General features: G+C 48.8%; 2 protein-coding genes across 2 annotated transcripts; both read left to right on the top strand.

Annotated features, from left to right (window-relative positions):
• The first annotated feature begins 4,204 nt into the window (after positions 1-4,204).
• Treml2 (triggering receptor expressed on myeloid cells like 2) lies at positions 4,205-14,022 on the top strand. Its single transcript, XM_035451467.1, has 6 exons — positions 4,205-4,259; positions 4,666-4,785; positions 6,213-6,533; positions 10,184-10,556; positions 11,473-11,579; positions 12,380-14,022. The coding sequence occupies exons 1-6, from the start codon at positions 4,205-4,207 to the stop codon at positions 12,475-12,477; spliced, it is 1,074 nt and encodes a 357-aa protein (XP_035307358.1). The 3' UTR covers positions 12,478-14,022.
• Positions 14,023-18,174: 4,152 nt separating this feature from the next.
• On the top strand, positions 18,175-26,678 carry LOC100757541 (natural cytotoxicity triggering receptor 2-like). Its single transcript, XM_027394523.2, has 6 exons — positions 18,175-18,232; positions 18,482-18,808; positions 21,173-21,242; positions 22,900-23,024; positions 24,987-25,045; positions 26,464-26,678. Exons 1-6 carry the CDS (start codon positions 18,175-18,177, stop codon positions 26,668-26,670), a joined length of 846 nt encoding a protein of 281 aa, XP_027250324.1. The 3' UTR covers positions 26,671-26,678.
• The last annotated feature ends 944 nt before the right edge of the window (positions 26,679-27,622 follow it).

The following is a 27,622-nucleotide window of genomic DNA, read 5'->3' as shown; positions in this document are numbered from 1 at the left end:
TTGAAGAGAGTGAATTTTACTTAATTTTTAAGTGGGAAAAAATGTAAATAAAAAATGGGGGCTGGAGAGGTGACTCAGTAGTTAAGATCGTTATCCCAAGTTGGATGGCTCATAACCACCTATAACTCCATGACCTCACTTGTGACTATGTCTCACTCTGTGCTGGACACACTGGGTGGCTTAGGAGAAGGTCTGTCCTAGCTTACAACACCTTCACAGGGGTGAGTGTGAACACCGTGTCTGAAGCCACTGCTCTAATGGAGGGGAGGGAGGAAGATGTCACCATGTGTGTTGGGGAGGAGAGAGTCTGAACTCCGGGTATGACTACTGGGAAAGAGCACTGGGAAATAGTGAGTGAGGCAAACAGCTTGTCTTCAGTGGGGAGAAAGGCTTGAAGATACTGTTAGTCAGAACTGAGCCATTTTGTGAAGCTCCTCTGTTTTGGTTGAAATGTAACAGTTTCTGAATCCTAAAGTAACTTGTTTTATAGATTTTGCCCTCCCCACCCTTGGAGCTGACTCAGCTGGCCCAGCTGCAAGCAAGGACTGTGGCACTCACCAACCATGTGACATGGAATTCCCCTGCTCTTTTTAAGCTTTCCTCAGATCCCTGACCATACTGCTGTCTGCTTGTCTGTTTAGGGCACTGTAGATCTCACCTCAAAGGGCCTAAGACAGCATTTACTTGAGAGCCAAGTGAGAGTGACCCTTGTCTAGGAGCACAGACTAAGTTACCCCAAATTCCATGTTTTAACATGTTAGCGTTTCCATGCAGATTTTTTTTAAAGATTTTATTTATTTATTATGTATACAGCATTCTGCTTCCATGTATATCTGCACACCAGAAGAGGGCACCAGATCTCATAACAGATGGTTGTCAGCCACGATGTGGTTGCTGGGAATTGAACTCAGGACCTCTGGAAGAGCAGTCAGTGCTCTTAACCTCTGAGCCATCTCTCCAGCCCCCCATGCAGATTTTTTTTTAAGATTTATTTTTATTTTTTATGTGTGTATGTGCACCATATACGTGCCCTCAGAAGCCAGAAAGAGGAAGCCAGATCTCCTGGAACTGGGGTTAAGGATGGCCGTAAGTGGTTATGTGGGTGCAGGGCACCGAACTCTGGTCCTCTGCAAGAACAGTAAGTGCTCTCAACAGCTGAGCCATCTCTCCAGCCCCTCCATGAAGTTTTACAGTATATAACAAACGAAGCCACACATCAAGGCACCTCAGGAAGGCAGGTCACTGCAAAGTGTGGAAACCTCAGCTCTAGGCCACAGATGCTGTCTGACTTTATTCCTAGACTGTCGACTGCTGGAGAGTAGGAGGATCTGCTTGTACATTCGAAAAGTTCTACCTAATGTCACAAAGATAGGTCACATATGAGGAGGGCAAGAAATGGTTGCTAGGAAGGCTAAAGATGACTACGGACTGTCTTCATTTCAAACTCTCCATCATTGGAGCAGTTTTTCCATATATATATATATATATATATATATATATATATATATTTCTATGTATGTATAAAAACTGAAGCTAGAGGGCTAGAGAGATGTCTCAGCAGAGGACCTGAGTTCAGTTCCCGGCATCCACATAGAAGCACACAACTGTTTATAACTCCAGTTCCAGGGGATCCAACACCCTGTTCTACCCTCCACAGGCACTAGTCATATGTGTGGTGCACATACATACAGGCAGGCAAAGCATGCATAGATATCAAGTAAAAATATTTTAAAAATTAAAAAAAACTGAACTTAGGAAGAATATTTATTTATTTGTTTATTTATTCACTGAGACAGAGTCCAACTATGCAGCCCTGGCTGGCATCTGGGTCTCACTGTGTAGACCAGGTAGGCCTCAGATGCACAGAGATCTGATTGCCCTTGCTGAGATTAAATGTGTGCACCACCACACCTGGCAAAAATCTTTATTATTTAAAGCACAAGATCATCTTTGACAGCACAGAGAGTTTAAGCCCCAGGATAAATAAAATCTTGTCTCAAAACAATGAAAATAAAAAATAATGGCATCATTGTAATAAAAACATAACTTATTTAACCAGACAGTAATAGATGTTGCACTTATATGGTCTTAATAAGCAGCCATTCTTTCTCTTTGTTCATTGAATTAAGTATATTTTATCAGTCTCTCTTGCAATCCCATGTCTCCCAGCAGCTGTCCTTTGCTTTTCAGCAACCAAAATATTCAAAATCAGCACAGTACTATATAGGATCCAGACTTCCTATGTATTTTCCATCTTTATGTGACTTTATTCCTTTATATCACTTTTACTCTCTATTTAAACACTTTGTTTTATTTTTATTTTTTAAATATTTTTTATTAGTTCAAGTTTTAACATTTTTTAATAATATATTTTTTACAATTCAATCCAAGTTCCTCCTCTCCTCCGGCTCCCCCCACGTCCCCACCCCCACCCCCTGCCACCTCTCATCTGCTCCTTGGAGAGGGTAAGGCCTCCCCTAGGAAGTCTACTAAGTCTGTCCCATCATCTCGTTGTGGCAGGTGAATTAAGTTTTATAAAGCTAACCTTCTCTCAGACTGACCTCATCAAAGTGTGTGTGTGTGTGTGTGTGTGTGTGTGTGTGTGTGTGTGTGTGTGTGTGACGGTAAGGGTTTTCCTTGCACTATGTGACTGAAAATGGAACTCAGGTCCTCAGGCTCATCAACAAGTGCCTCTGCCTGCTGAGCCATCTTGCCGTCGCCTTCATCGGCTTGGGAGTGCAGTTTAAGGTACAGTCATCTTGGTGGGGTGTCAAGTTGGTGAGAGCCTGATGAAATTGGCAAGGAGAGCCATTAGTGAGTCAGGCAGCCAGCCTTGTGGAAGGTTCAGCTCCTCCCTTGTGTTCACAGCATTGGATACAATTCTCCCCCCAAAACATAACGTGTCTCAGTGTCCCCTCTGAATGCCACATCAGAACCCTTACAGGACAAGTGTGTCTTATTCTTTTGCCTCTAGTGTCCAGGGCCACGCACAGCAAGGAGCTTGTAAGAACTAATGAATGAATGAGTGAATGAGTCAAAAGATGTGAGCAGTTTGAAGTGAGCAAAGCTAAAACTCCTTTGGTCTGGCATTTGGGAGTTCAAGTTCATGTTAAGACTATGGCTGTGCAGAATTGGAGGACTTTTTATTCAGTGGTCTAAACAAGTAGGGGGAACACATGTAATCATGGGGTTGCACAGCTGTTGGACGTCAGCAGAACCTTGTGATTCTTGGGGGACTGAGGGAAGGGTGGAGTCTTGGGCCAAATGCTGGGTCATTTCATCTAGAGCCCGGTGGCTGTGGGAGAGAGATATGGCTGAGGACAGGAAATGAGGGGCTAGCACTGCTCTGGTGGTGTCTAAGCCAGCAGAACAAGGGGAGGGAGGAGCTCTGAGGGCAGGGTAATCTGAGAGGAGATGGGGGAGGGGAAGGGTTACTGTATTTCAAGAAGCCTGGGAGTCAGGGAGGAGTGGAAGGCTCTAGAGAGCTGGCAGGTGAGTTAGAGACTCCCTGGAGGAACACAAGGATGGACAGAGTCAGAGAAAAGCGTGGCTAGGAAAAGGGAGAGGCCTTATGTGTGTAAGAGGGAGTTTCTAAATTTGCATGTCTCCCCATGACAAAAATGAGACTGCACGTGAGTCTGTGAGTTGCTATTTGCAACAGTGAGCAGGAACTACTGATGTAAGCAGCTGGGAGTCGGGGTCAAGGTGACACGATGGAAGGAATGTACTTCACCAGACATATGGCCTTCCTTGTGAAGGAGTGTCAAGGACTGCCAGAGAGCACTTGAACCTCTGGACCCAGAAGATCCCATAAAGTCTGTACGGAATGTCCCAGAAGCCTCCCCTCCAGGTCCCTGAGTGGACCAGACTTCTTGGATGAGGCAATAGATCTGGTTTTCTGTACAGAATCACAGAGGTTTTGGTTGTCAGCCTTCGCCAGGCCCAGGGGCCCCAGGACTGGGTGGAACAGCCACACCTGCCAGCAGTTCTGAGGAAGAGGGCGGAACCAGCCAGCTCCCACCCTCACTTGCTCTCCCACTCTTGTGATAGGCTCTGCTGGGGCACTGTGTGCCACACGCCTCACTTCCCCAAACAGGCAACTGTACTTTTTAGAAACTGACATCCCTCCCTGGTAGACCTAAGTGGCATGCCCGGGGTCAGTGTGGGTCCTAGATTCCCCCAGTGACTGTGACTGTTCCTCTGGATGGAGCCATGGCCTCTCATGTTCCTGCTGCTGTTGCTACAGGACTGTGTCTCAGGTGAGAGGTGGGGCTGAGGGAAGAGAAAGACCACTTCCTCCTGTCTGTCCCCCATTGCCTTTTCATGCTCCACTGTCTTAGTGTTGTGTGGGGAAGAAGGCTGGGCTGACTTGGTGGGTCTTTACCACAGGCGGTGAGACTGTCCCATGCATGCTAATATCTGGCCCCAGGCAGAACCTCGCCAGGCCTCACAGGAGGGTGTAACTGTATCCTCTATATTGGTCTTTATCTGCTAAGTTTCCTTGGTGTGGAGAATTTCCTCACATAAATTACATGCTTGGCTTTTGTTTGTCAAGAGAGTTCGCACCGGTGGTGGTGTGAGTCTTTGTAGCATGTCGGCACACTTTGAATTTCATGTTTCTCGGAATGCTGACGCCATATCCGGTCCCCCTGCTTTGACCTGAAGGGAACCAATCTTCAAAGGCCTTTTCCTACTCAAGGCTAGTCTCTGCAGGAGGCTCACCCATTCCTGCCTTCCTGGCTGCCAAGGCAACCACTTACCACTTCCTGTTCCTTTCTGGGTATGGTGAGGGCTGCCAAACCCACCCCTCACTGTTTGACAGAAGGCACAAGTAAACCAAGGACCCCCTAGAGGCTTCCTCCAGGTGGCCCCATCTCTGCTGCTCTTTGGGGAGGTGAGATTGAGAGACCTGCTCTGTTCTGTTACTTTGCAAGGGAAGAAGAGTCAGAGCTTCAGCTACAGTGACAAGTGGCTTCCCTGTCCTTCCTCCCTCTGTCCCCTGAATCATCCTGCCCCCTCTAGCTCTACGCTCACTTTCTTCAACAGATTGGATTATGATGGACACAGACCACATAAATATATTCATTTATATTCATTCTCTCTCCCTCCTTTGTATGTGTGTGTGCTATATACACAAGTACAGACCGGTCCACCCTCTTGCCCCACCCCCCACCAGCCCATCACTGGAGTTACAGGTGCACAGTGATGGTACTTGGCATTTTGCATGAGTTTTGGGATTTGAATCGAGGCTCTCACGCTTAGCTGGCTTTATAAACCATCTCCCCAGGCTTCTTTTTCTCTTTAGAGATAGGGTTTTGTTTCCACTTACTAGGTGTTCCAGGATAGCCTTAAACTCTAGATCTTCCTACCTCAGTTTCCCTTATGCTGTTACAGGCATGAGCCACACCTTACTCCAAGGCATAGAACTCTACCAGGCATGTCTGGCCTGTGGTCTGCTGGCCCCATGCATCCTGGGATAGCTATGACTTGCCCAATACATTTACAGATGACAAAGTCAAGTTGCAACATTGAAACATTGGGTGAACAGTGAATAATGCAGCATGTTTTATCTATGAGTTTTATGTAACTACAATACTTAAAATTAAGCACCATGGAGAGTGCTACTTAAAAGTTATTCAATAGAGGGCAGGGGTGTGGCTCAGTGGTAGAGTGCCTGCCCAACATGCTTGAGGCACTGAGTATGATCTCCAATACTAGGTGCAAAACAAAGCAGAGAGAGCAGGGAGGGAAGAGAGAAAGGGGGGAGAAGGAAAAATTATTATTGGGGGAAATAATTCTTCATCATTTTCCCAGATATGGGACATGTCATCACCACAGTAGTTTGTGCTCGCAGGTTCCATTGCTTGGTGACCTGTTTGTGTCTGCACATCTGTCTCAGGCAGGATTTGGGGCTCCCTGAAATACTGGGCATCCCTGAAGACCAGAAAATGTCCAGACGCAAGGGGACTGTATCTGGTGGAGCTCTCCTGCTAAGGTTGTTTCCTCACTGGACTGGGACTCCTCCATCAGACTGGAAGTGAGCTGATAGTGGGGTCTGTGCTTCTTTCCTCAGACACAAGGGCGGGGCTCTGCTTCAACTCATGCTGAGCTCCACAAAAGTCGTGGCTGCAGCATCTTCCCCCACCCCAGCTGCCAGTTTCAAGATGTCTTCTTCCTCTCCAGTTCTTGCTCAGCAAGTCCTGTCTCCCCAGGTCCCTCCAATGAGGACGTGTACAAGAGAGTGTGGCGGCGTGAAGGGGAGTCTCTGTCTGTGCAGTGCTCCTACAAGAACCGCAGGAACCGCACAGAGGGCAAGGCTTGGTGCAAGGTCAGGAGGAAGAAGTGTGACCCCAGCTTCACGAGGAGCTGGGTGAAGGGGCCCAGCTACACGATGCAGGATGATGCCAAGGCCAAAGTGGTCCACATCACCATGGAGGCCCTCAGAGTCCAGGACTCCGGAAGATACTGGTGTATGCGGAACACAGCTGGGAATCTCTACCCCTTGGTGGGTTTCCTGCTGGAAGTATATCCAGGTGAGCAGACCTGCCCAGAGCTGGGGTGGGAGGGATAGTATAGGAGTGGTTCTTCACTGTGGACATCTTCCTGTCACCTTTTTACAAAGATATCAAACTCTGTGGTTCTGGCCTTGCCCTGTGCAGAGGAGAGGCAGTTATCTGAATGTTATGTACTCACTGAGCTCAGGGTGTGCCCCACATTGTTACAGGCTTTGAGAATATAATGATGAACAAAACCAGCCACAGTCCTGCCCAGTGGGGATGCCAGACAAATCATGGCATAGCACAATGTATGTGCTTAAAAAGCAATGATGGACTAGTTACTCAGTGTCAGGGGGCTCCGGGGAGGAGGGCTCGCCCATGCTCAGAAGCGCATCTACAAGGACAGCCTTATGAGCAACGGCCCTGAGGTGAGACACAACACGACCTGCAAAAGGATTGTCATGGCTTGTCTACTCCGGGTGTGGAAGAGAGGATTAGGGAAAAGGAACAGTAAGATTTATAGTAATTGGTTGCATTTATTTGTTTATTTTGGGACAGGGTCTCACATGTAACCCTGGCTGGTCTAGAACTCACTATGTCGACTAGACTAACCTTGAGCTCACAGAGATCCTGCCTCTGCCTGCCGAGGGCTGGGATTAAAGGTGTGCAGCACTGCACCAGTCTAACACATTGCTTTTGTTTTGGCTTGTAGAGTCAAGCGGTCCTCAATTCCATGATACAGAAATGGGTCTAATTCTAACTGTAACAGGAAGAGAAACATGTTATATCTTCCTTTGCTCCCCCACTCTGTGTATGTATGTGTAGCTTATGTGAGGGCATACTGTGTATATGTGAAGACCAAAGGTCAAGCTCAGGTGTCATTCCTTAGGAGCTGTCCACATTGTTTTTAAGACAGGATTTCTCACTGCCCTAGAGCATGCCAAGTGGGTTCCTGGATGCCCAGATTAAAAACACACACACCAGGGTGCCCAGGTTTGCATGCTTTTGAGGCATGACTGAGCCATGTCCTCAGCCCCTTCTTTTCTTTCTTTTTTTTTTTTTTTTTTTTGGTTTTTCGAGACAGGGTTTCTCTGTGGCTTTGGAGGCTGTCTTGGAACTAGCTCTTGTAGACCAGGCTGGTCTAGAACTCACAGAGATCCACCTGCCTCTGCCTCCCGAGTGCTGGGATTATAAAGGCATGTGCCACCAACGGCAACAATCACTGCTTACAAATGGTGGACGGGTGTGAGAGGAGGCCAATCAGGAGGCGATGCCTGATTGGAAATAATAGTGGCTTGGACAAGTGGGACTTGGGCACATCTGTGCCCAAAATATACAGAACATCTAAAAAAGCACAGAGTTGAGTTCATCTATTACCACCTGCCTCTCAGTGCCCACCACCTGCCATTCCCTGCTCCTCTGAGCTGAGCGTCATCTCCATCCTCCCTGGTCAGAACCAGGGAGAGCTTTCCCTTCCAGCTATGGGGCCAAATCTCATTCCTTTGCTCTGGTTCTATGTCAACCCCAGAAGCAGGTGAAACTGACTCTGGGGTCTTCATTTGGAGGGATGCCATAGTGAAATGGACTTTTTCTATCATCATTTCTCTTATCAGTGTGTGTGTGTGTGTGTGTGTGTGTGTGTGTGTGTGTGTGTTGAGAGAGAGAGAGAGAGTCCAACTGTGTGTGTGCATGTATATAGGGAGGCCAGTGAAAACCTCAGGTGTCATCTGCTCTCTTATTTTCTTTGAGACAGTGTCTGTCACTAACCTGGAAGTTGCCAGGTAGGTTAGGCTGTCAGGCCAGTGACCCCAGGAATTCCCCATCTCTGCCTCCCCAGCATGGGTTGTAAGCGTGTGCACCATGGTTGGGTTTCGGGAGTTGAACTCAGGTCCTTATGTTTGCATGGCAAGCATTACTGACAGAGCTTCCCCCTCCATATCTCCATTTTCTGCTTCATAATCCTGGGGAGGTTTCAGCTTTGCCGGTGTTTCAGTGGCAAAAAACGCTTGATGCCAAACCCGATTGGTCGGAGTTTGATCCCTAAGAAGATGTAGCAGGAGAGAACTGGCTGCCACGAGTTGTCCTTTGATCGACAAACTCGTATCAGGAATGTGTGTGCCCACCCCCAAATAAATAAACGAAAATGGAAGAAGGTACTTAAGCCTCAGCCCAATTACAACTCTGATAGCAGTATGTGCTCCACCCCAGCAACCAGGTCTTGTAACCCAGAACAACGGGCTGGGGAAACAGCTGCTCTCCTGCCCAGCTCCTTCATCTTTGGATGTGGGGATGGTTTCCTCTTGCACCCTTTCTTGATGGTCTCTCCAGCACACACCACTGGTTAGTAGGAATGAGGGAAGGGCATTAGTGGTGTGAGTCAGATAGCAGGCATGGGAGGCCCTCTACTGGCTGAGTCCTTTCTTGCGATGCTTTGAAACTTGCTCTGTCCAGCTACCCTTTCGGAGAGCTACTAGAGACTACTGGGGTGTCTTTAAGGGGGAGTCTAAGCCATGAGTTGACCTCTCCCTGCATCTTTCTCATCTACACTGATGTTCAGCCTTCATTGCTCAGAACATCGGCTCAGGCCTCCCTGCACAGGAACCACTGGCCTCAGGAACAACGTGTATTTTCTATGCCTAGTAGTGGGGTTGGGAGTGTTTCTGTGTCTGTGTCTGTGTCTGTGGCTCCTCACAAGACGGAACTTCTGGTTGTGGTTCCCACACGCTGTCCAGATCCCACGCTGCTGCTGTTGTTGCTGGTAAAGGGTTGGAATGATGGTCTGAGGCGCAGGATCTGCTCCCGTGTGTCTGAGTGTACAGCGAGGAGGGTGTCTGACCACAGCTCTTTGCAGTTTCCTCTTGAATGTGGGACCCTTGGCTCCTCTCTGTTCCCAGTTCTCAGTCCCCATCTGACAATTATGAAGCAGTTACCTTTATACAACATAACGTTATAGAAATATCTCTTAAGGGGGCAGTGAGGTGGCTCAGTGGGTAACAGCACTTGCCATCAAGCCTGGTAACCTGGGTTCAAACCCCAGGACCCATATGATGGAATAACAGAACTGATTCCTGCAAGTTGTCCCTAACCTACACACACACACACACACACACACACACACACACACACACACACACACACACGCACGAACAGGCACACACACACACACACACACACATGCACATGCACACACACAGGCATGCACACACACGCACACACACGCACATGCACACACGCACGCACATATACACAAACGCACACACACACACATATGCACACACACAAACACACAGGCATGCACACGCACGCACGCACATATACACAAACACACACACACACACACACACACACACACACACACACACACACACACGTCATTTTAAAAGGAAATCTCTGCTCATGATTACAAACAGCCTGGAAAGAGACTGGGGAGCTAGGAAGAAAGATGACGCTGTGCTCTGAGAATAGTCCTGAAAGGGGAGACTGGAGAGATTGTTCTAGTGTCTTCCTTCCTCACATATCTACTTCCTCCTTCCTGCCACTCTCCGAAAGAGCATTCAGAAACCAAGCCCAAAGTCATGGAGAGGCAGGTTCTCCCCAGTGTCCGCGCAGCTGAGGGGCTGTGAATTCTGTCCCTGGCACTCAAGCCTTTGACTTAATCTATTATTTCTTCCTCTCTGGTCCCTTAGCCCTCACAACTGAGAGAAACATTCCTCGCACGCATCTAACCAACACCCTCAAGAGTGGATTTGTCACAACGGGCAAGGTCCCCATGTCAGGCCCTCACGCCCCCTTCACCCCTGACTTGACTGTGTTCACATCTGGACTCCTCACCTTGGCCTCAGGGACCACTGCACCAACCCCCGTGACAAGTTACAGTTTCACCGATTCCAGTGGCACCATCATAGAGCCCAGGAGGAGCACAGAGCCCCAGCCAATGACCGTGTCTCCTAGCAATTCGAGACCCTTCTCTGCTGATCCAGTGACCATCTCCACTGTGTCCAGACACCTGAGCAGTGGCTTGTCCACCACGGGGATGGGCCACCAGTTAACCCTCAACAGGTTATGTGATATTTTACCAAGTGTGGCCCCAGCTCTCAGAGCCCAATAGATCTCAAGAGGCCACTTCTGCACTCAGCACTCCCTATTGCACCCCGTGAACTCAGTCTAGCTCACTGCTATTCAGCAGTGAGTTGTGAGAACTGGGAAGGGTCCTAATGGAAGACAACGGACATGAAGGTCAAGAGTATGGGTGGAGAGGAGAAGGAAGGGCCAGGGCAAGGGGTTGGGAAATGGGAAGTGTGGGTGCTTATTTGAGTTCCCCCAGACACTGAGATAAAGACAAGCATTTTACCCAGAGCACTGGGAAGAGGGTGGAAGTGGGACAGAGAATGGAAGTTGGCTGGCAAACCATGCTTGGGGCAGCCTCTTCTGTGCAGGCAAGAACATCATCTCACTGGGCATCTTGTGGCAGATGCCTACTCAAGGCCAAGGAGATAGGACAGTGATATGCCACCTTTTGTTCTCCACTGGTAGGGGGCAGCATAAAGGGCTCCAGCCAAAAGGATGGTGCTGCCTTTAGTGACAGGAGATAAAGGGGCAAGAGGAGTCCTCAGTCACTATGGCACTACGGAGGCAACAATCTTGGTGTCCCGAGTCCTCTAGGGCCATTTTGTAATGCCCTTGTCTTCACTGATGAAAGGACTTGAGGAGATGAGGACTGGAGGAGAGGTGTCAGATGAAGGTGCTCTCTTCTGCCTGTTGACACACTGCCGTCTTCCCACATCTAATACAGAGAGAGAGAGAGAGAGAGAGAGAGAGAGAGAGAGAGAGACAGACAGAGAGAGACAGAGAGAGACAGAGAGAGACAGAGAGAGACACAGAGAGAGGATGCATGTATCTATAGGGAGTGCTGTGAGGCTGCCTGCTGGGTCTGTGGGGACCTGGTGCTTACTCTTCACCTGCCCTGCCTCCTCAGGTCCCAGGAGACGTACTTCCCTGTGATGGCTGTGGTGCCGACACTCCTTCTGGCACCTATGGTGTTGGTTATGGTCTATGGGTTTTGGAAGAAGAGGCACATGGGAAGTAAGTTGAGTCACTATGACACAGATAATAAAAACCCAGAGACAGACATTGGGGTTCAAGTTTCAAGCTTAAGATCAGAGAAGCAAAGCAGCCAAGCCAGTAAATGGATCTTACCTAACTGAAATGCCAATCCTGTCTCCTGAATCCTCAGAGGCAAAAGACTCTGAGTTCCTATCTCCTCCTCCTTATATTCCTCTCTCTACCCAGTCACATTCTCCTGTCTCCACCTCCCTGGGATTAAAGGTGTGTGATCCCAAGTTCTGGGATCAAAGGCATGAGCTCTTTTAGTCTTCATTTTTGTATAGACCAGGGTTGCCTTGAACTCAGAGAGATCCATCTGCCTATCTCCTGAGTCCTGGGATTAAAGGTGTGTGCCACCACTGCCTGGCTCTATGGCTTGCTAGTATGGCTGCTAGAATTAAAGGTGTGTATCACCATTGCCTGACTTCTATGGCTGGTGGCTAGCTTTGCTCTCTGAACCCTCAGGCAAGCTTTAACAAACCATAAATAATATATAACCACAAGTAACCCCCTGGCTCCCAGAGTCAAGATACGAGTCCCTACTCTAAGGATTGTGACACTGAGTCCTTGGCTGGGAAATAGCCCTCTACCTGTGTCCAGGCAAGATGACCAGTGACATGCAGTAGGGAAGGAGGGTGGCCAGGCATGGGTAGACCCACATGTCCCTTAAGGGGATGAAGGAATATTGCAGAGGCTAGAGAGGGTCAAAGATTACCCTGGGGCATTGGGGCACCGAGAGCAGGGCATGACCCTTCTTTACCTCTCCCTGTTTGTTGTAGGCTACAACTTGGGCAGCAACTCTGCTAAACCCTGGATACACCTTCCTGAAAGACCAGAGACACTGTGGAAGCCTGCTTGGTCTAAGATAAGTCAGTGATCTAGGAAGATGATTCCAGTGGCCTCAGAAGCCAGAAGAGAGCTGAAGACCAGGCAATGGCCCTGGGGCAGGAGGACAGCACAGCTGCCTTCCTTCCCTCAGGGCCACTCTGTCTTCCCTCTGCTCCCTACAAACATCTCCATATGTTTGGAGACAAGAGCCAAGGCTTATGAGCCCTTGAGGCAGCCAATGTCTCTGGAGCCCTGTTCTGGATGAGAAGGGACAGTGACTAAGAACTTGGGGACACAGAAGAACTGGTAGCAGGAGGTCCCAGAGCTGACCAAGGCTGTGTGTCTTCTGATTTGCCCTGACAGTGGCTGCTCGTCCCTTCTGTCCTGGAATCCTGCACATTACACATTTCTCTTGTTTTCTGACTGCCAGCCCCTCTTGGGACAACGAGAACCTTCAGCTACAGGGCCAGCCTTTCCCAAGACGGGTGCAAAGGCTGAATGTAGACTCCCCAGTCCAGTCCTTGCACCCATGCCACAGGGATGAGCTCATGAGGGAGACTGAGGGCACAGCCTACACCTTGAGGTGTCTGCAGCCCCTTTGAGAGGGCCCCTCTTCCAGACTCTATGGTTGGCCACAGAGCCAACACATGACCACTTATGAAAAAAAGACCACATGAAGGTACCCTGCTTAAAATATCAGTGAATGGAGGACTAGGTTTGGAGCATTGACAAAGAGGATTCTAGCCTAGAAAGATAGGCAGACACACGGACACACACAGCCCGGGGGTCCAATGGCCTATGGACGCTACCTCCTTCCTACACACACCACAGACTCAGTCTCTACTATCTAGATCATTGGTCCAGAGAGGAGCAGTGATGGCTGTGGGTTATAGGTTGTGGGCAGTGAGCTGTGGGCAGTGGGTTGTGGGCAATGGGCTGTGGGATGAACTGTCTCCCTAGTACAGATACATACTAGCTCATGAGGGCTTCAAAGATCCCTGAGCCAAATACAGTATCTATACTCTCAGCCCTGAGTCAGGGACCTCCTAATGGGACAGCAAACATCACAGGAGGGTGACACAGCTGGGGCCTTGGTTGTACTCCAGGATGGCTTTGGAAAGATAAAAGAGCCAAGGTGTAAACTTGGGAACAGAAGAGAGTAACTTCTGATAGAACACGACAGAGGAGAGAACGCAGGCTGAGCAACTGAAAAATCAAGTTCTAGAAGGAAGGACACACACACACACACACACACACACACACACACACACACACACACACACACCTCTGGCTAACAAGCAATCTGTGTAGAGCCACCACCCTAGTGGGCAACTGGGAAGACAGACTCACAGCACCCCCAGAGTCCCTCCTCCATTCCTGGCCATGCACCTTCATTGGCCCTGACAGCCCTGATTTATGGACAGCACATGGACAGGCACTCAGTGTAAGAACCAATGATCCCTGTGTGACCCTGACCAAGCCATGAACCCTATCAGGGCCTCAGTTTTGCCTCTCTTATGAAAGGGGGCAATAATTCCTACCTCTAAAGAGTGTTTGGGGGATGCAATGAAATGACATAAACACTGTGCGACTCCGTGAGTGTCACCTGACTACTTTGTTGTGATTGAAGCACTCTGACCAGGGGCTGCACAGATGTCCCATGGTTAACGTGCTTATTGCTCCTGCAAGACTCAGGTTCAGTTTCCAGCACCCACATTGGGCAGCTCATAGCTGCCTGTAACTCCAGTTCCAGGTATCTGATGCCCTTTCTAGTCCTCCTCAGGCAGCTCAGCCACATGAGATACACACAAACACACCCAGTGAGGAAAATCTTTTAAAAAAAAACAACAAAAACCAGCCATTCTGACCAAAAGCAACTGAGGGAGGAAAGGGCTTATTTGGCTTATGCCTCTAGGTCACAGTCCACCTTTGAAGGAAGTTGAGACAGGAACTCAGGTAGGGGCTGAAGCAGAGACCACAGAGGAATGCAGCCTGCTGGCTTGCCTGCTCACAGGCCTGGACTGTTAGCTTTCTTATACAGAGCAGGACCTCTTGCCAAGGGAATGGTGTCTCCCACGGTGGACTGGACCCTCCTATATCAGCTAACAACCATGACAATCCCCAGAGACATGTCCACAGGCCAGTGTGAGCAGGGTAATCATCCATTATTTGAGGCACCCTTTCCAGGAGACTCTAGGCTGTGTCAAGTTGAGAATTAATTCTATCAACTTGCTTGACCTCCCCTGTCTCCTCCCCTTCTGTGCTCACACTGCAGCTCTGTGAGGGTGGCTATACTAGTTACTTTTCAGTTGCTGTGATAAGACACTGCTGTTAGGGACTGGCTGGTCCTAGGTTTCCCTGGGGCCCTGAAGTATGGAGAAGGAATGTAGTTCCTGGTCTTACCCCAGACCCATGCTGGGCAAAGCCAGTAATAGCCTGGGGCTGGGTTCTTGGGGAAGCTGTGACTTCAGACCCTGGGAACCTAATTCTTCCCCACCAACGAGCTGTGGTCATCAGTCCCAAGGTCGCTATGTGTTCTCTCTGTAACACATGTGAGATATCTGTGTTAGTTTTGTGTTTCATTGCCTGATCAGCTTCCTGCTGTCTTCATTCCAGTATGTGATAACTTTCTGCTGACTCTCTCCAATTTCCCCTCTGCAAACCATATACAAAATATTGTACTTCTTAAAAATCTGCAGGGCATAAGTTATCAGCTTATACAAGATTTCCTGGTTCCATCTTTCCTATCTTCTTCATTTTTCTCATTCCTGGTCCTTCCTCTCATGATCCTGCACTGAAGCCTGCTGGTCCAGGACACACCATGACAAGGGCAACTTAGAAAAGAAAGGATTCATTTGGGGCTACTGATCTAGCAGCATGCAGCAGGCTAGAACAGGATGCTCCAAGCTCACATTTTGGTCCACAAGCAGGAAGCAGAGAGAACAAGCTCAGAATAAGGTAATGTCTTAGGCTCTCAAAACTCACTCCCTGTGATATACTTCCTCCAGTAAGGCCACACCTCCTAACAGCACTACCACCTGGGTGCCAAGTGTTCAAATACCTGAGACTATGGGGGACATCTCCTTCAGACCACTACAGTGGCCTCTTCAGTGAGACCTCCTGTGAATTTTAAGGTACATGGTAGGACAGTGGTACTGAAATCAAGACCTGAGTTCAAATCCCCATTGCAGCCTTTCATCTGAGTGTGACCACAGTCACTGTCCCTTTCCTGGACAGGAAGATGGAGAAGGTTGAGGCTCCTGTGTACCACCTCCTATGGCAAAACCATGTGTATGTCTGTCGATTCATGAGCACAACTCAGTTATCGAGAGAGGCAGGGCAGCAGGAAAAGGAAGTCAGACAGCTCCTGCCTCAGTCTGATAGTGACTGAGGGAAGAGAAGACATCGTGTAGTTCACACACATGACCCTCAGGCAGGGTCGGACGCTATGGTGCAGGTGGCAGGACATGCTGGAGTTCTTCAGGGAGCAGAGCTTGGAGATCCTGGGAGCTCAAGATGCTTGATGAGGCTTCATGGAGGAGTGTGCTACATGAAGCCAGGGCAGGGGCTGGGGGCAGGAGATGGGTGAGGCCTGCAGGAGGTCCTAGGGGTGTGCATGCAGAGACAGCACGGGCCGATGCACCTTGGAACCTGGGGAAGGCTGCCCCAGAAGGAGCTATATGGACTGCAGAGGCCAGGGACAAGCCACAGCTAGTGAGTCATGGAGGACTTCAGTGAAAGAGAGGTTAAACAGGAGAGTATGAGAGTGATTTCCCACTCATGTGATCAGGCCAGGGGTTTCTGTAAGCCAGCGATGGATGCACGAGAGCTGTTCACTCTCATGCCTACCCCCTTGGGAACTCCATAGTAGGGGAGGAGTTGCTGGGAACTGAGGAGTTGCTGTAGATACCCATCTCCTCACTTCCTGTGGCCTGCACGGATTCTGAGGCTCTTTTCTCAAAACTCCAGACCAGTCTCTTCCTCCTTCATCTTCTAGCCTTTCTTTCTGGTGCTCCAGGGAACCAAGAAACAAAATAGGTGGGGGGGGGCTGGGAGGGGCAAACAGCAGGGGTATCAGACAGGCCAGGGATGCATGTGCCTTGAAGACACAGCAGCTTCCTGAGCTAACAGCATAGAGATGGGACACCTCCCACGCCTTCCCCCCTCCCCCCTCCCCCCACACCGTGCCCTCTCCAGAACTGTGTACAGTGTGGGTGCAGACACCTGCCTTGCTCTGCTTACAGTGATGGGTGCTGTCAGATCTGCCCTCAGCATCCGAAGACTCCTTTCTCCCTCTTGGGAGGGGTGAGGAGACAGAAGTCACCTCAGCTAGTCAGTTAGCTGGTGAAAGACACCTTCCCAAGACACGCTGCCTTACCACAGACTGACTGACACTGGTATCTAAAGGCTTAGCGCCTCTCTGCCAACTTGGTCAAAGGCTCACTCTACCTCCCAGAGCTCATAAGGTAGCCTGGGCTTCCTCATGCTGTCTACATGTACTGTCTACAACTCTGTCCCTTTCCTCCCCAGAGCCTTTCACAAGTCCTGTGTTAATCTGGGTCAGCCCTGTCCCCTGGCATACTGGCTGCTACATGGCATTGTCATTTAAAGGGGCTTCCCCATTATTGTAGTTTGTAAATTCTTTTTATTTATTTGTTTATTTGAGACAGGATCTCATGGAGCCCTGGCTGAATTTGCTATGTAGCCAAGGTTGAACTTGACCTCACATCCTCCCGCCTCCACCCTCCAAGGACTAGGATTAGAGTATGTACCATCATGCTTGATTCTCTCCTTGCTTATCTGTTAACTATGAACAGCCTGTAGTTATTGATGTTTTTCTGTAGCTCATGTAATAATAGTTTTATTTATTTACTTTAAATATTTCACATGCGTGGAAGTCAGAGGACAACTTTTGGGAGTTGGTTTTTTCCTTCCACCATGTGGGTCACGGAGCTCAAACTCAGGTTATCAGTCTTGGTGGCAAGTGTCCTTCCCTGCTGAGCCACCTTGCTGTCCTGTGACAGTTAATTTTGAAATGTGTTTGATGGGTAGTCTTTCAAATGATGCTTAGCAGTGGGTGTGATGTGTTGGGAAGCTGGGCATATGGGGTAACACGGGGCCTGGGGCTGCCCCTTGTCTTCCCTTCTCCTGAGCTCTCTTCCTTCATAACCAGCTTTGTGGTCTCCCATTCCTCAGAATGAGTGTCTACCCGAGTCCACATGGAGCTTTCTGGTTCCCAGGTGGGCCACTCAGCAAGGTTCTGACCCCTGAGGGCAAGGTGGTCTTAGAGTTCTAGCCAGGTCTCCAGAGGGCCTCTGGTACTGTCACCTGCTGTCAGTGGGAGCCAGACTTGGGTGGAGAACAGAAACTTGATGCTAAAGAGGAAGTGGGGGATTTGTGGGTGGTGCTGAGGAGAAATGAGCATACTCTTACTTCACTATGGTTTCCTCCTAGGACTTCTCAGCTTTCCTCACCCCGGTCTTATGAAGCAGGAGACTACAGCATCTCTGAGAGCCTTTATCTAGTTCAGTTCAGGAGCCTAGACACAAAGCCTGTGGCTGAAGATCCACAGGGCCACACAGGCCTTGATCAGCTTCCCTCTTGTCCACGGAGGTCTCTGCTCCCTCAACAGTTCATCCCCCACCGGCTGTGGTTGCTGCCCGGATCCTGCCCTGCCCTGGTCTCTTCTCCTCAGAGCATCCCTACCTCCTTCCCTGCTCCTCATCCCAGCTCAAGAAGAGGACCTATGGCCTGGGAGGCCACATACCTGTTATCTGCCATCCTATTGGTGTTCCTGGCCTCAGGTGAGGACAGGGGACAAGGGTAGAGGGAAGGAACCAGGGAGAAGATACGGAAGGTGTTGAGAGGTGTAAGCAAATGGGACTCTGTGCTTGGGAGGGCAGAACACATGGAGTGTTGTGGCCAGTGGCTGGCTCTAAGCTATATCCAGAACATAGACAGAAAGAGGGTCACTCCCTGAGAAGGGAACCCATCTCCTAGCCCTGCTGTGGAGGCTGGGGGCTCTCTGACCTGGAGGGTTTGTCTGTTCTCAGGCTCCTGGGCACAGGGCACAGTGGTTCTTCAAACAGTGGAGGGCCAGACCATTTTTGTGGACTGCAAGTATGATCCCAGCCAACGCTTCAAGGAGAAGATCTGGTGTCAGCAAGCACCAGAAGAAACTTGTAAAATCTTAGTGTCGAGTTTAGGCAGAGATGCTCAGCGATCACGATACTTCATCCAGGACCATGCTGTATCTAACTTCTTCACAGTCACCATGACTGCACTGAAGATGAGAAACTCCGGTCTCTATTACTGTGGGATCCTAGAAAGTCATAGAAAAATCTCTGTTCTCAGAAGCGTCCACCTGGTGGTGTCAAAAGGTGAGCATCCCCCTTCTATGTGGCTCTCAGCCTTCCTGAGTCACAGGCTCGAGAGTTGGAAAGGACTCTAGGAACTGCTTCCTCTAGTAGCTGTAAGCTGGGGCACAGGGCAGAAAGCCCCCTCCCTCTGCCTAGGCCACCGGATGATTCAGGGCAGAGCCAACCCTAGATCCCAGGCTTTCTGGTCTCTGGGCCGTTCTTACCTGTTACTCCTAACTCTGCTGCTGCTGACAGAAATCTGATTATTGAAGGCCCTTATCCCCCCCCATCCCTCCCCAGCTGTCACAGGCATCCATTCCTGAATGTCCTTTGCCTATAATCCCATCAGGAACCTTCTCTCCAGGGGTGGTGGTCTCCATCACAAGAGAGAGACCTCAGATCAAATGGAGGGGGCACTGAGAGAGAGAGACATTGGGAGGAGACAGGTAGACAGAGAGGCTCCCGGGAGACTTTGTGGGGAAGGCTGACAGATTTTGGCCCTTGTTCTGGATCTGCTCTTGACGACTGAAAAGCCCTGAGCCCTGGGAAGGTGGCCCAGAGGCTGCTGCTGCTGACTTGAGTCTCCTGTGTATCTCATGCTGAAGCCTGCAGTGGTGAAAGACTTTCTGAGTTAGTCTGTCATGTTCACATGCTCACTGAATGACACCCCCAGTACTTCCCCTGCGGTAGAGCATGGCAGCCCTATGTCTCAATGGATGCCTGGAGTTATTTTTAGGAAATAACCTTTGGCCTAGGCACACTCCATGTAGGGGAGGCATTAGGTGTGCCCTTTACATGTTCAAACATAGTGGACACAGGCCTGGGGAGATGACTCAGCCAGTAATGTGCTTGCCATGAGTGGTGGCTTTAGCTGTCAATGGGGCGGAACCTCGAATCGCCATGGAGACAAGACTCTGGCCATACCAGTGAGGGAGTATCTCAGCTTGAGGTGGGGAGACCCCATTCTAAAAGTATGCAGCACCATTCCCTAAGCTCGGGGTCTTGCATTCAGTATAACAGGGAAATGAGCTAAGTACATGCATGGCTTCTCCCTGACTGTAGATGCACTGTAGCCAGCGGCTTCCAGCGTCTGTTGCCTTGGCCTCCTTGCTATGGTGGACTCTACTCTGAACTGTGTGCCACAACAGACTCTCTCTCTCATAAGTTGCTTTTGACACAGTTTTTTAAAATCACAAATATGGAAAACTTACCTGAGACAGTGTGCAAGCTCCATTTGCAAACACACATTAAAGAAAGAGCTGGGCATGGAGGCACATGCTTGCAATCCCAGTGCTGGGGAGGTGGGGACAGGAGTATCCCTGTGACTCACTGACAAGGTCCGAGTCAGTGAGAAACCCAGTCTCTCTCAAAAATTAAATTAAATAAAAATGAAATGGATTACACCTGAGTAAAGACATCTAAAATTGCCTTTTAGCCTCACATATACACATACACATGCGCACATACATATACACATATATACACATGTACACATATGTATACATATGCATACACACATGCACATGCATATATGAAAATGTACACATACACATGCACACATACATATACACATATATACACACACGTACACAGACACATGCATACACACATGTACACATATGTATACATATGCATACACACATGCACACACGTGCACATGCATATATGAAAATGTACACATACGCATGCACACATATGTACATATATACACATGTACACACATGTATACACACATGTACACATATGTATACACATGCATACATGTGCATATGCATATATGAAAATGTACACATACATACATATGTACACATACATATGTATACACACATGAACAAGTACACATATACATATACCCATGCACATGTGTACTTGCATATATACAAACATGCACACACATGTATATAAACTCACACATTTTTAAAAGAACACTGGAGGCTTGACAAATGGCTCAGTGGTTAGAGTGCTTGCTGCTCTCACAGAGGACCTGAGTTCAGTTCCCAGCCCCCTCTTCAGATGGCTCACAACAGCCTGTGACTCAAGCTCCAGTGGATATGATACCTCTGGTCTCCGTGGGCACTGCACTCACATGTACTTATCACCACCACAGACACATAATGAAAAATAATAAAAATTTAGAATGAAAGAACACAGGAAGCTGGAGAGGCCCTGGAACGTGTGAGGCTTCATTTACAGTCATGTGCACTGCGGCTTTTCTCAGGACTTGACTCCAGCCCCATTCACAGCAGGGCATCACCTTTCTGTGCAGAGCAGCATCCTCCCTGGCTGGCTCCAGGGCCATGTGTGGGCTCCTCCTCTTCCAGGCCTGGAGACTGGGGTGCTGGGGGCATGAAAAGACAGATGCTGTGCTCATTAGGTCTCTTACAGCTCCAACCACACGCAAGACTTCCTGGATGACAACAGCCCTGGCCTCTGCTACCAGCCCTGTCGTTGACAGGTACAGTGGACTCTGAGTCTTGTGTTTCCTCCCATTCTCCTGACTATAGTTCCCCAACTGTCACCTGATAGATGCACAGCTGTCACAGGATGGATAGAGTCAGCTGATCACTTCTGATCATTTTGTATAGGCCTCAGTTTTCCCTTCTGCAAAATGAGATTACAGTAATATTCCCATATTTGTCTACCTATTATCTACCTATCATCTATCTATCTATCTTTCTATTTATCATCTTCCTGTTTATCATCTATCATCAATTTATATCTATATAGCAATCATCCATCTATCTATCATCTATATTCCTGTCTACCTATCCATTTTCTATCAATTGCCTATCTATCTATCTATCTATCTATCTATCTATCTATCTATCTATCCATCTAAATATCATCTGTCTATCTTTTATGATGAAGACCAAATCTGAGACCTCACATTTTCTGAGCAGGAATTCTGACTGTTCTGTACTCTTGGTCTTATACCTTCTATGTTGTGACTGTGATTTCATTTAATAACTTAAGCTGATCTTTAATTCACTCTATTAAGTGAATTAAACCTTGAGCTTTTAGTCTTCCTGCCTCATCCTCCTGAGTGATGGGCCTGTGCCACCAGCCGAGGCTCTTGACATTTGCAGCTGGCTAAATCTTTGTTACAAGAGGCTGTTTTATGCCTTTTAAGATGTTTGACAGTGTCCTTGACCATGCATGGCCAGTAGTACAAATAGCCACTAAAGCTGTCACCAGATGGCCTTGAAGGACATGGCTGTCCTCCATTCAGTACCACCATCTCCTGGAGTGCAGTGAGGATGGACTGGAGCACTGATTGGAGAGGAGCCCCCCACCCCACCCCGCTTGCGCCCTTGTGCGACTGCACTGCACCTTTATGTCCGCCCTCCTCTCGTCCTTCAGTGTGAGCAGGGTTGTTGTAAGGGAGTTGTGTTGAGTCTGGAGAAAGGCAAGCCTGCAGTTCCTGATCTCATGATCTGGAATCTTTCCATGTCTGCCGATGTGCTTCCAGGCCCCAGGCCCTTGGCTCCAGCCATCTACTTCTTTCTGAACCCAGCGTCCCTGAAGACAGTGGATCCCAGGGTCTTGTAGACCACTCCTTGTCTAAAGACTAAACCAGAAACAGCTGATCTGAGATGGGCCAGACACATCTTTCTCTATGATCCTGTCACTCAGACCCCTTCCCCAGAGGCTTCGACAAGTGTGCTTGTCTCTGCCTTCAGGTCCCTCTTTGGACCCAAAGTGGGACATGTGGGAATGCACTTAGCTGGCAGAGCTGTTTGTCATGTTCCCCAATTCTCCTGGGAGCTGGCTGCATCTCACAGAGAAGGGCTGAGGTAAAGCTGTCGGGTGGGACAAAGGTCTCTGAAGGAAGGAGGCTGCAACTGGCAAGTTCAGGGTCTCAAAGGAAGTTAGGGGCAGGAGACAGAAAAGGAGAATATTACCAGCATTATCCTATTATGGAGACTGCAGGACCTACAAGGCAGGTCTAGCCACTGCATATTAAAGTTGCCCCTGCCCAGCTGAGCAGAGAACCCCAGAAGAGGCTGGGTAGTAGGTGGACTTGTGGGAATTGCAGGTCTGGGGAAGGAAGGTTTTCTGGCAGGCAGTGTTCTGGGCTCTGAATCCTCACCCTGAGAATCTTTGTTCCAAAGTCCCCCAGATAACTGGATGTGGAAGGTCATCATTGGTGGTGTAGCAGTGGCTATCCTGCTGGTGCTGGGACTTGTCGTCCTTGTGGTCCTGTACCTCAGGAATGCTCGAGGAAAAGCCCAGAAAGGTGAGCCATGTGGTTTGTTTTCCTGTCAAGGAAACTGACCTGAAGGGCAAGGGCTCCCTTCTCCTTCACAAGGTGGCAGGCCTGGTGGCCCCATGTGATGTGGGTGGGGGTGGGGGAACCAGTTCCACTAAACTTTCAGGTTGGCTTACCTACAGGCACCCCAACTTTGGTAGGATTTTGGATCATATGCTTTTAGCACCTTAATTTTTTTATTATTTTATTTCATGTGTATGGACGCTTAGGCATCATGTGTGTGTCTGGTGCCCATCAGACCACTTGGAACTAGAGTCATAGAGAGTTGTCATCCACCACGTGTGTGCTGGGAATGGAACCAGGGTTATCTTGAAGAACAGTCAGTGTTCTTCACTACTGAGCCATCTCTCCAGTCCCTGATTTTTTCAACTTTATGATTAGGGGCTTGTGAAATCTACATAAAGAACTTTCTGGTTGATGATATTGAAGTGCATGTTGCTATCATTTTTAAATTTTGTTTTTCTCAGTATGAGGAAGTGCAGAGATGTATGTGGGTCAAAAAATATAAAGTAGCAACTATGTAGAATGAACGAGTCAAAGGATTTAATGTACAATATGAAGACTATGGGTAAGAATAGTATGTCATAGCCTATGTTTTTGCCGAGTGAGTGGCTTGTAACTGCTCTTGCCACAGGAGGGATATGAATGTGTTTTAACTGTCAACTTGACATGTGTAGAATTACCTGGGAAGAGAATCTTAACAAAGAATTCTCTATATCAGGTTAGTCTGAGAGCATGTACACAGGAGAGGTTATCATGATTGTTAGTGGATATGGTAAACCTAGCCCACATAGGCAGAACCATTCCCTAGTCAGGGGGTTATGAACAAAAATCCAGCTGAGAGCAAGCAGGATGTGTTATTTTCTTTGCTCTTTCTTGGTTGTGTGTGTGGTATGTCTAGCCTCTTGAGTTCTTGCCTCAACTTCCTGAAATGATGGACTGTAACTTGTAATGGTTAGCACATGACCCTGCCCTCTCCTGTGTCAGCCCATGACCCTTCTCTTTCCTGTGTCAGCCCATGACCCTTCTCTCTCCTGTGTCAGGATATTGTCACAGCAACAGGAATAAAACCAGACCAATTAGTAATTATGAGAGGACAGATATATTTATTGTTTTACATTATTAACCATTTTATTATATAAATTCAATATCATATAGCATGTAATATTATATATACACATTTTAAAGTATACACAATAATTTGTGGTACTAAGGACAGAACTGAGGCCCTGGGCATGTTAAACACAATGCTACCACCGAGCGTTAGCCCCCACAGTAAGAACTCAGGCTCAGTTAGGGGTGTGTGTGTGTGTGTGTGTGAATGTGTGTGTGTGTGTGTGTGTGTGTGTGTGTGTGTGTGTGTGTGTGTGTGTTGTGAGTGTGCAGGGGTGCATATTCATGGACATATGTATACACGTGTGTGTGCACACACGTATAGAAGCCAGAGGAAAACCTGGAGTGTTGTTCCTCAGGAACTGTCCACATTGTTCTTTGGAGACAGTCTCTCACTGGGACCTTGGGTGATACTGGTGAGCCTCTCTCCACCTCTCCAATGCTAGAATTACAAGTGGGAGCTTTTCACGCAAGAAACCAGGAAGCCAACCTCTTACTATACACAACCCCACCGGTGGACAGACTGTATTTAAACCTGATGTTTAAATACATATGGAATTTACAGTGACTGACCTGAAACTGACCATGACATTGACTGAGTTTATGCAGAGCAGACACAGGCAGCCTGGTCATCAGGCTTCCTAGAACCCTTGGACACCACTCAGTGCTTAGTGCTTGGAAGCTCCATAGGCAGAATCCATCCTTTGGCCAAGTCCTGGCCTCTCCTCCATCAGGGTCCCAGCCTGGTTTTACCTTGGGAAATGGGTGGGGTAGGACATGGGAAGTTCCCCCACTAACTTTCTTGTTTCATCACAGTTGAGAACAAATGTCACCATATCTATGAAGACTTTCCAGGTCAGAAGGAAGAAACCACTGTAAGTAGGAACCACTATCCTCTGGGACCTAGGGAAGCTTAGCTTTCTGGTGCACATGTGTCCTTGTGAACTGTGCTTTTTGGTGCACACGTGTCCTTGTGAACTGTGCTTTCCAGTGTACACGTGTCCTTGTGAACCGTGCTTTCTGGTGCACACGTGTCCTTGTGAACTGTGCTTTCTGGTGTACATGTGTCCTTGTGAACTGTGCTTTCTGGTGTACACGTGTCCTTGTGAACTTTGGTCTGCATTCAGTTTCTATTTCGTCTAAGTGGTGGCACACACTCATGACTGCTCATGTCCTCATCCTCATGACCTTTTGCATGTTTCCTTTTTGTGTTCCTGAATTCAAACTAGAGAGAGAGAGAGCAAGAGTGAGAGCCAGAGATAAGAGACAGAGACAGAGAGAGAGACTAGACAAAGAGAGGGGAGGTTGGTAGGACCAGATCCTGGTCATTACCTCTATGTGAGACCATCTTTCCTATGTCTTAGGTCCCCAACCAGCCTACAGACTAGCTGTCCAGTCAGAGTGGGAAAATGTGATGAACCATGTTCCCTGAGTCCTCTTGAGGACTAGGTGGTTTGGGTAGCTCTGTGTCTCTTGCAGACCCAAGACTCATGGTACCAAAGACTCACAAAATTAAAAGGCTCCAAAGCCACCTAATTGGGACCTCTGCATAATGCTAACTCAACCCTGTTCCATCTTGAATGTGCATAGGATTCACCCAGAGAACTTGTTTAAAAGTTTCTTGAAGGGTATGGTGGTTAGGACAGTAATCCCAGCATTTATGAGACTGAAGTAGGATGGCCTCCAATTTCAAGCCAGCCTGGGCAACATAATGAGACCCAGTATCAAAAACACAAGGCCTGGGGGCTGTAGCTCAGTGGTAGTCTTTACTGTGCATATGCAAGACTCTGTGTTCCGTCCCCAACATTGAAAAATATGCAAATTAATGGCTTCTTAGTCCCCACCCCCAGGGTCTTTGCTTTCATGGATTTGGAGTGAAGCTTGATTCCAGTTTGGAAAAGGAGCCTGGGGAGACCAGTGCTTCTCAGCTCAGTGGTAGGAAAGGCAACTGCCACATCCCATATCTTTGTAAAGAAAAGGTTTCTTTATTTTTATGTTTGTGAGTGTTTTGCCTGAATGTATATGTACCATGTGCTTGCAGTGTTTGAGGTGGTTAGAAAAGGGACTCAGATCCCCTGGGACTGGAGTTAACACACAATTGTGAGCTGCCATGAGGGTGCTGGGAATTGAGCCCACGTCCTCTGGAAAAGCAACCAGTACTCTCAACCACCTACCACCTCTCCAGCCTGTGTTCTGCATCTTAAACTCCGACCCTGTTCTCCTGCCCTGTCCTGGCCACTGGTCACTCCAGCTGCTATTCTTTCACCACTCATCTGTTTTCTTTGATTCTCAGGGATTCAATCAGCAGATCCTCTCCAGTGATGATACTGAGACCATCTGCTATGCTTCCCTCATCCACCTCAACCACGTGAGCCCTCAGGACTCCATCTCTAGCAACTCCCATCCCGACCCAAAACTGTCTGTGGAATATGCTAGCATCTCTAGAAGCCGACTCCAGTCTTCCAAGGCAGCTGCCCTGGAGGTGGAGCCTGGGAACTGAGGGCTGAGTCCCAGCAGAGCAGCAACTTCCTACAGCATAGATGGTCCAGACTGTTGGGGCCACACTTTCCTCAAGAAAGATGACCAAAAGTACAATGGAGAGGGCCCGTGGACCCCTGGTCTCTCCCCTCTGGAGGACCATTGCCACTAGGGCAGTCTACATGGATAGAGACCTGGGCCAGTGTCTCTCAATGACTCTAGCCTCCCTTCCTTTGGTGACCACTTCCTTCCTTAGTGGCTCTTGAAACCCAGGCAGATTGTGTAAGCTCCCCAGGAACTTTTAGTCAACTGGGGAGCTCTGGCCAACCCCTAGCTCCTCCCCACACCAGCCTGGCTCCTGTTTCTAAAACCATCCTGCTCCAGGAACTCTGGTGACCCTGCTGGGAAGAATACTAAGATGTGGGCAGTGCCCATCACCGGCCTGTCTTCTGAGGCATTTCCAACCACAGCAGAACCAGGGAGCTTCCTTACCATAGCCAGCCACACGTCTCTGTCAGAGCATATCTGGGTCCTCTGTGTTCTAGAGGGACCACCATTCTCTCTGCTGACTGTGTCTAACTGCACCATCTACGGCACATCCACCTTCCAGGATCCTCCCACTGAAGATGCCCTCTGTCCTCAGCCCAAGACTCCATGCAGACTGACGGCTCACCCCTGTGAGGCAGGCACTCAGACTGAGGGAGGCAGGGCCAGGGCGGGAGTGGGATGCCATGAGGGTGGACCTGCTCCTGGGGACCCTGCCTCACCCAGCCTGCTTGTGTCCTCCTCCTGAAACACAGATTTGACTGGGAAAGACTGGGTGATTACTACCCCTGATGGGAGTCCAACTGTGTCATGCTCTTGGATCATGGGTCTTTGCTAATGGTTTCACTTGACCTCTGGTCATGACTCTTAACAGGACCTTTGCTCTTGGTCTGGGTTTCAGTCTACATAGTCCCCTAAGAGTCCACTTG

This window comes from Cricetulus griseus (assembly GCF_003668045.3).
Source record: "Cricetulus griseus strain 17A/GY chromosome 1 unlocalized genomic scaffold, alternate assembly CriGri-PICRH-1.0 chr1_0, whole genome shotgun sequence".
Classification (NCBI taxonomy): domain Eukaryota; kingdom Metazoa; phylum Chordata; class Mammalia; order Rodentia; family Cricetidae; genus Cricetulus; species Cricetulus griseus.
This window is presented reverse-complemented; position numbering and strand designations above follow the sequence as displayed.

Bases quoted from the DNA above. Each gene is read 5' to 3' on its own strand.
- LOC100757541 (XM_027394523.2), top strand. From the start codon at position 18,175: ATGGCCTGGGAGGCCACATACCTGTTATCTGCCATCCTATTGGTGTTC. The intron at 18,809-21,172 runs GTGAGCATCCCC...GGTCTCTTACAG, and splicing joins CCACCTGGTGGTGTCAAAAG to CTCCAACCACACGCAAGACT. The intron at 23,025-24,986 runs GTGAGCCATGTG...GTTTCATCACAG, and splicing joins TCGAGGAAAAGCCCAGAAAG to TTGAGAACAAATGTCACCAT.
- Treml2 (XM_035451467.1), top strand. From the start codon at position 4,205: ATGGAGCCATGGCCTCTCATGTTCCTGCTGCTGTTGCTACAGGACTGT. The intron at 6,534-10,183 runs GTGAGCAGACCT...CTGGTCCCTTAG, and splicing joins CCTGCTGGAAGTATATCCAG to CCCTCACAACTGAGAGAAAC. The intron at 10,557-11,472 runs GTTATGTGATAT...CTGCCTCCTCAG, and splicing joins CACCAGTTAACCCTCAACAG to GTCCCAGGAGACGTACTTCC.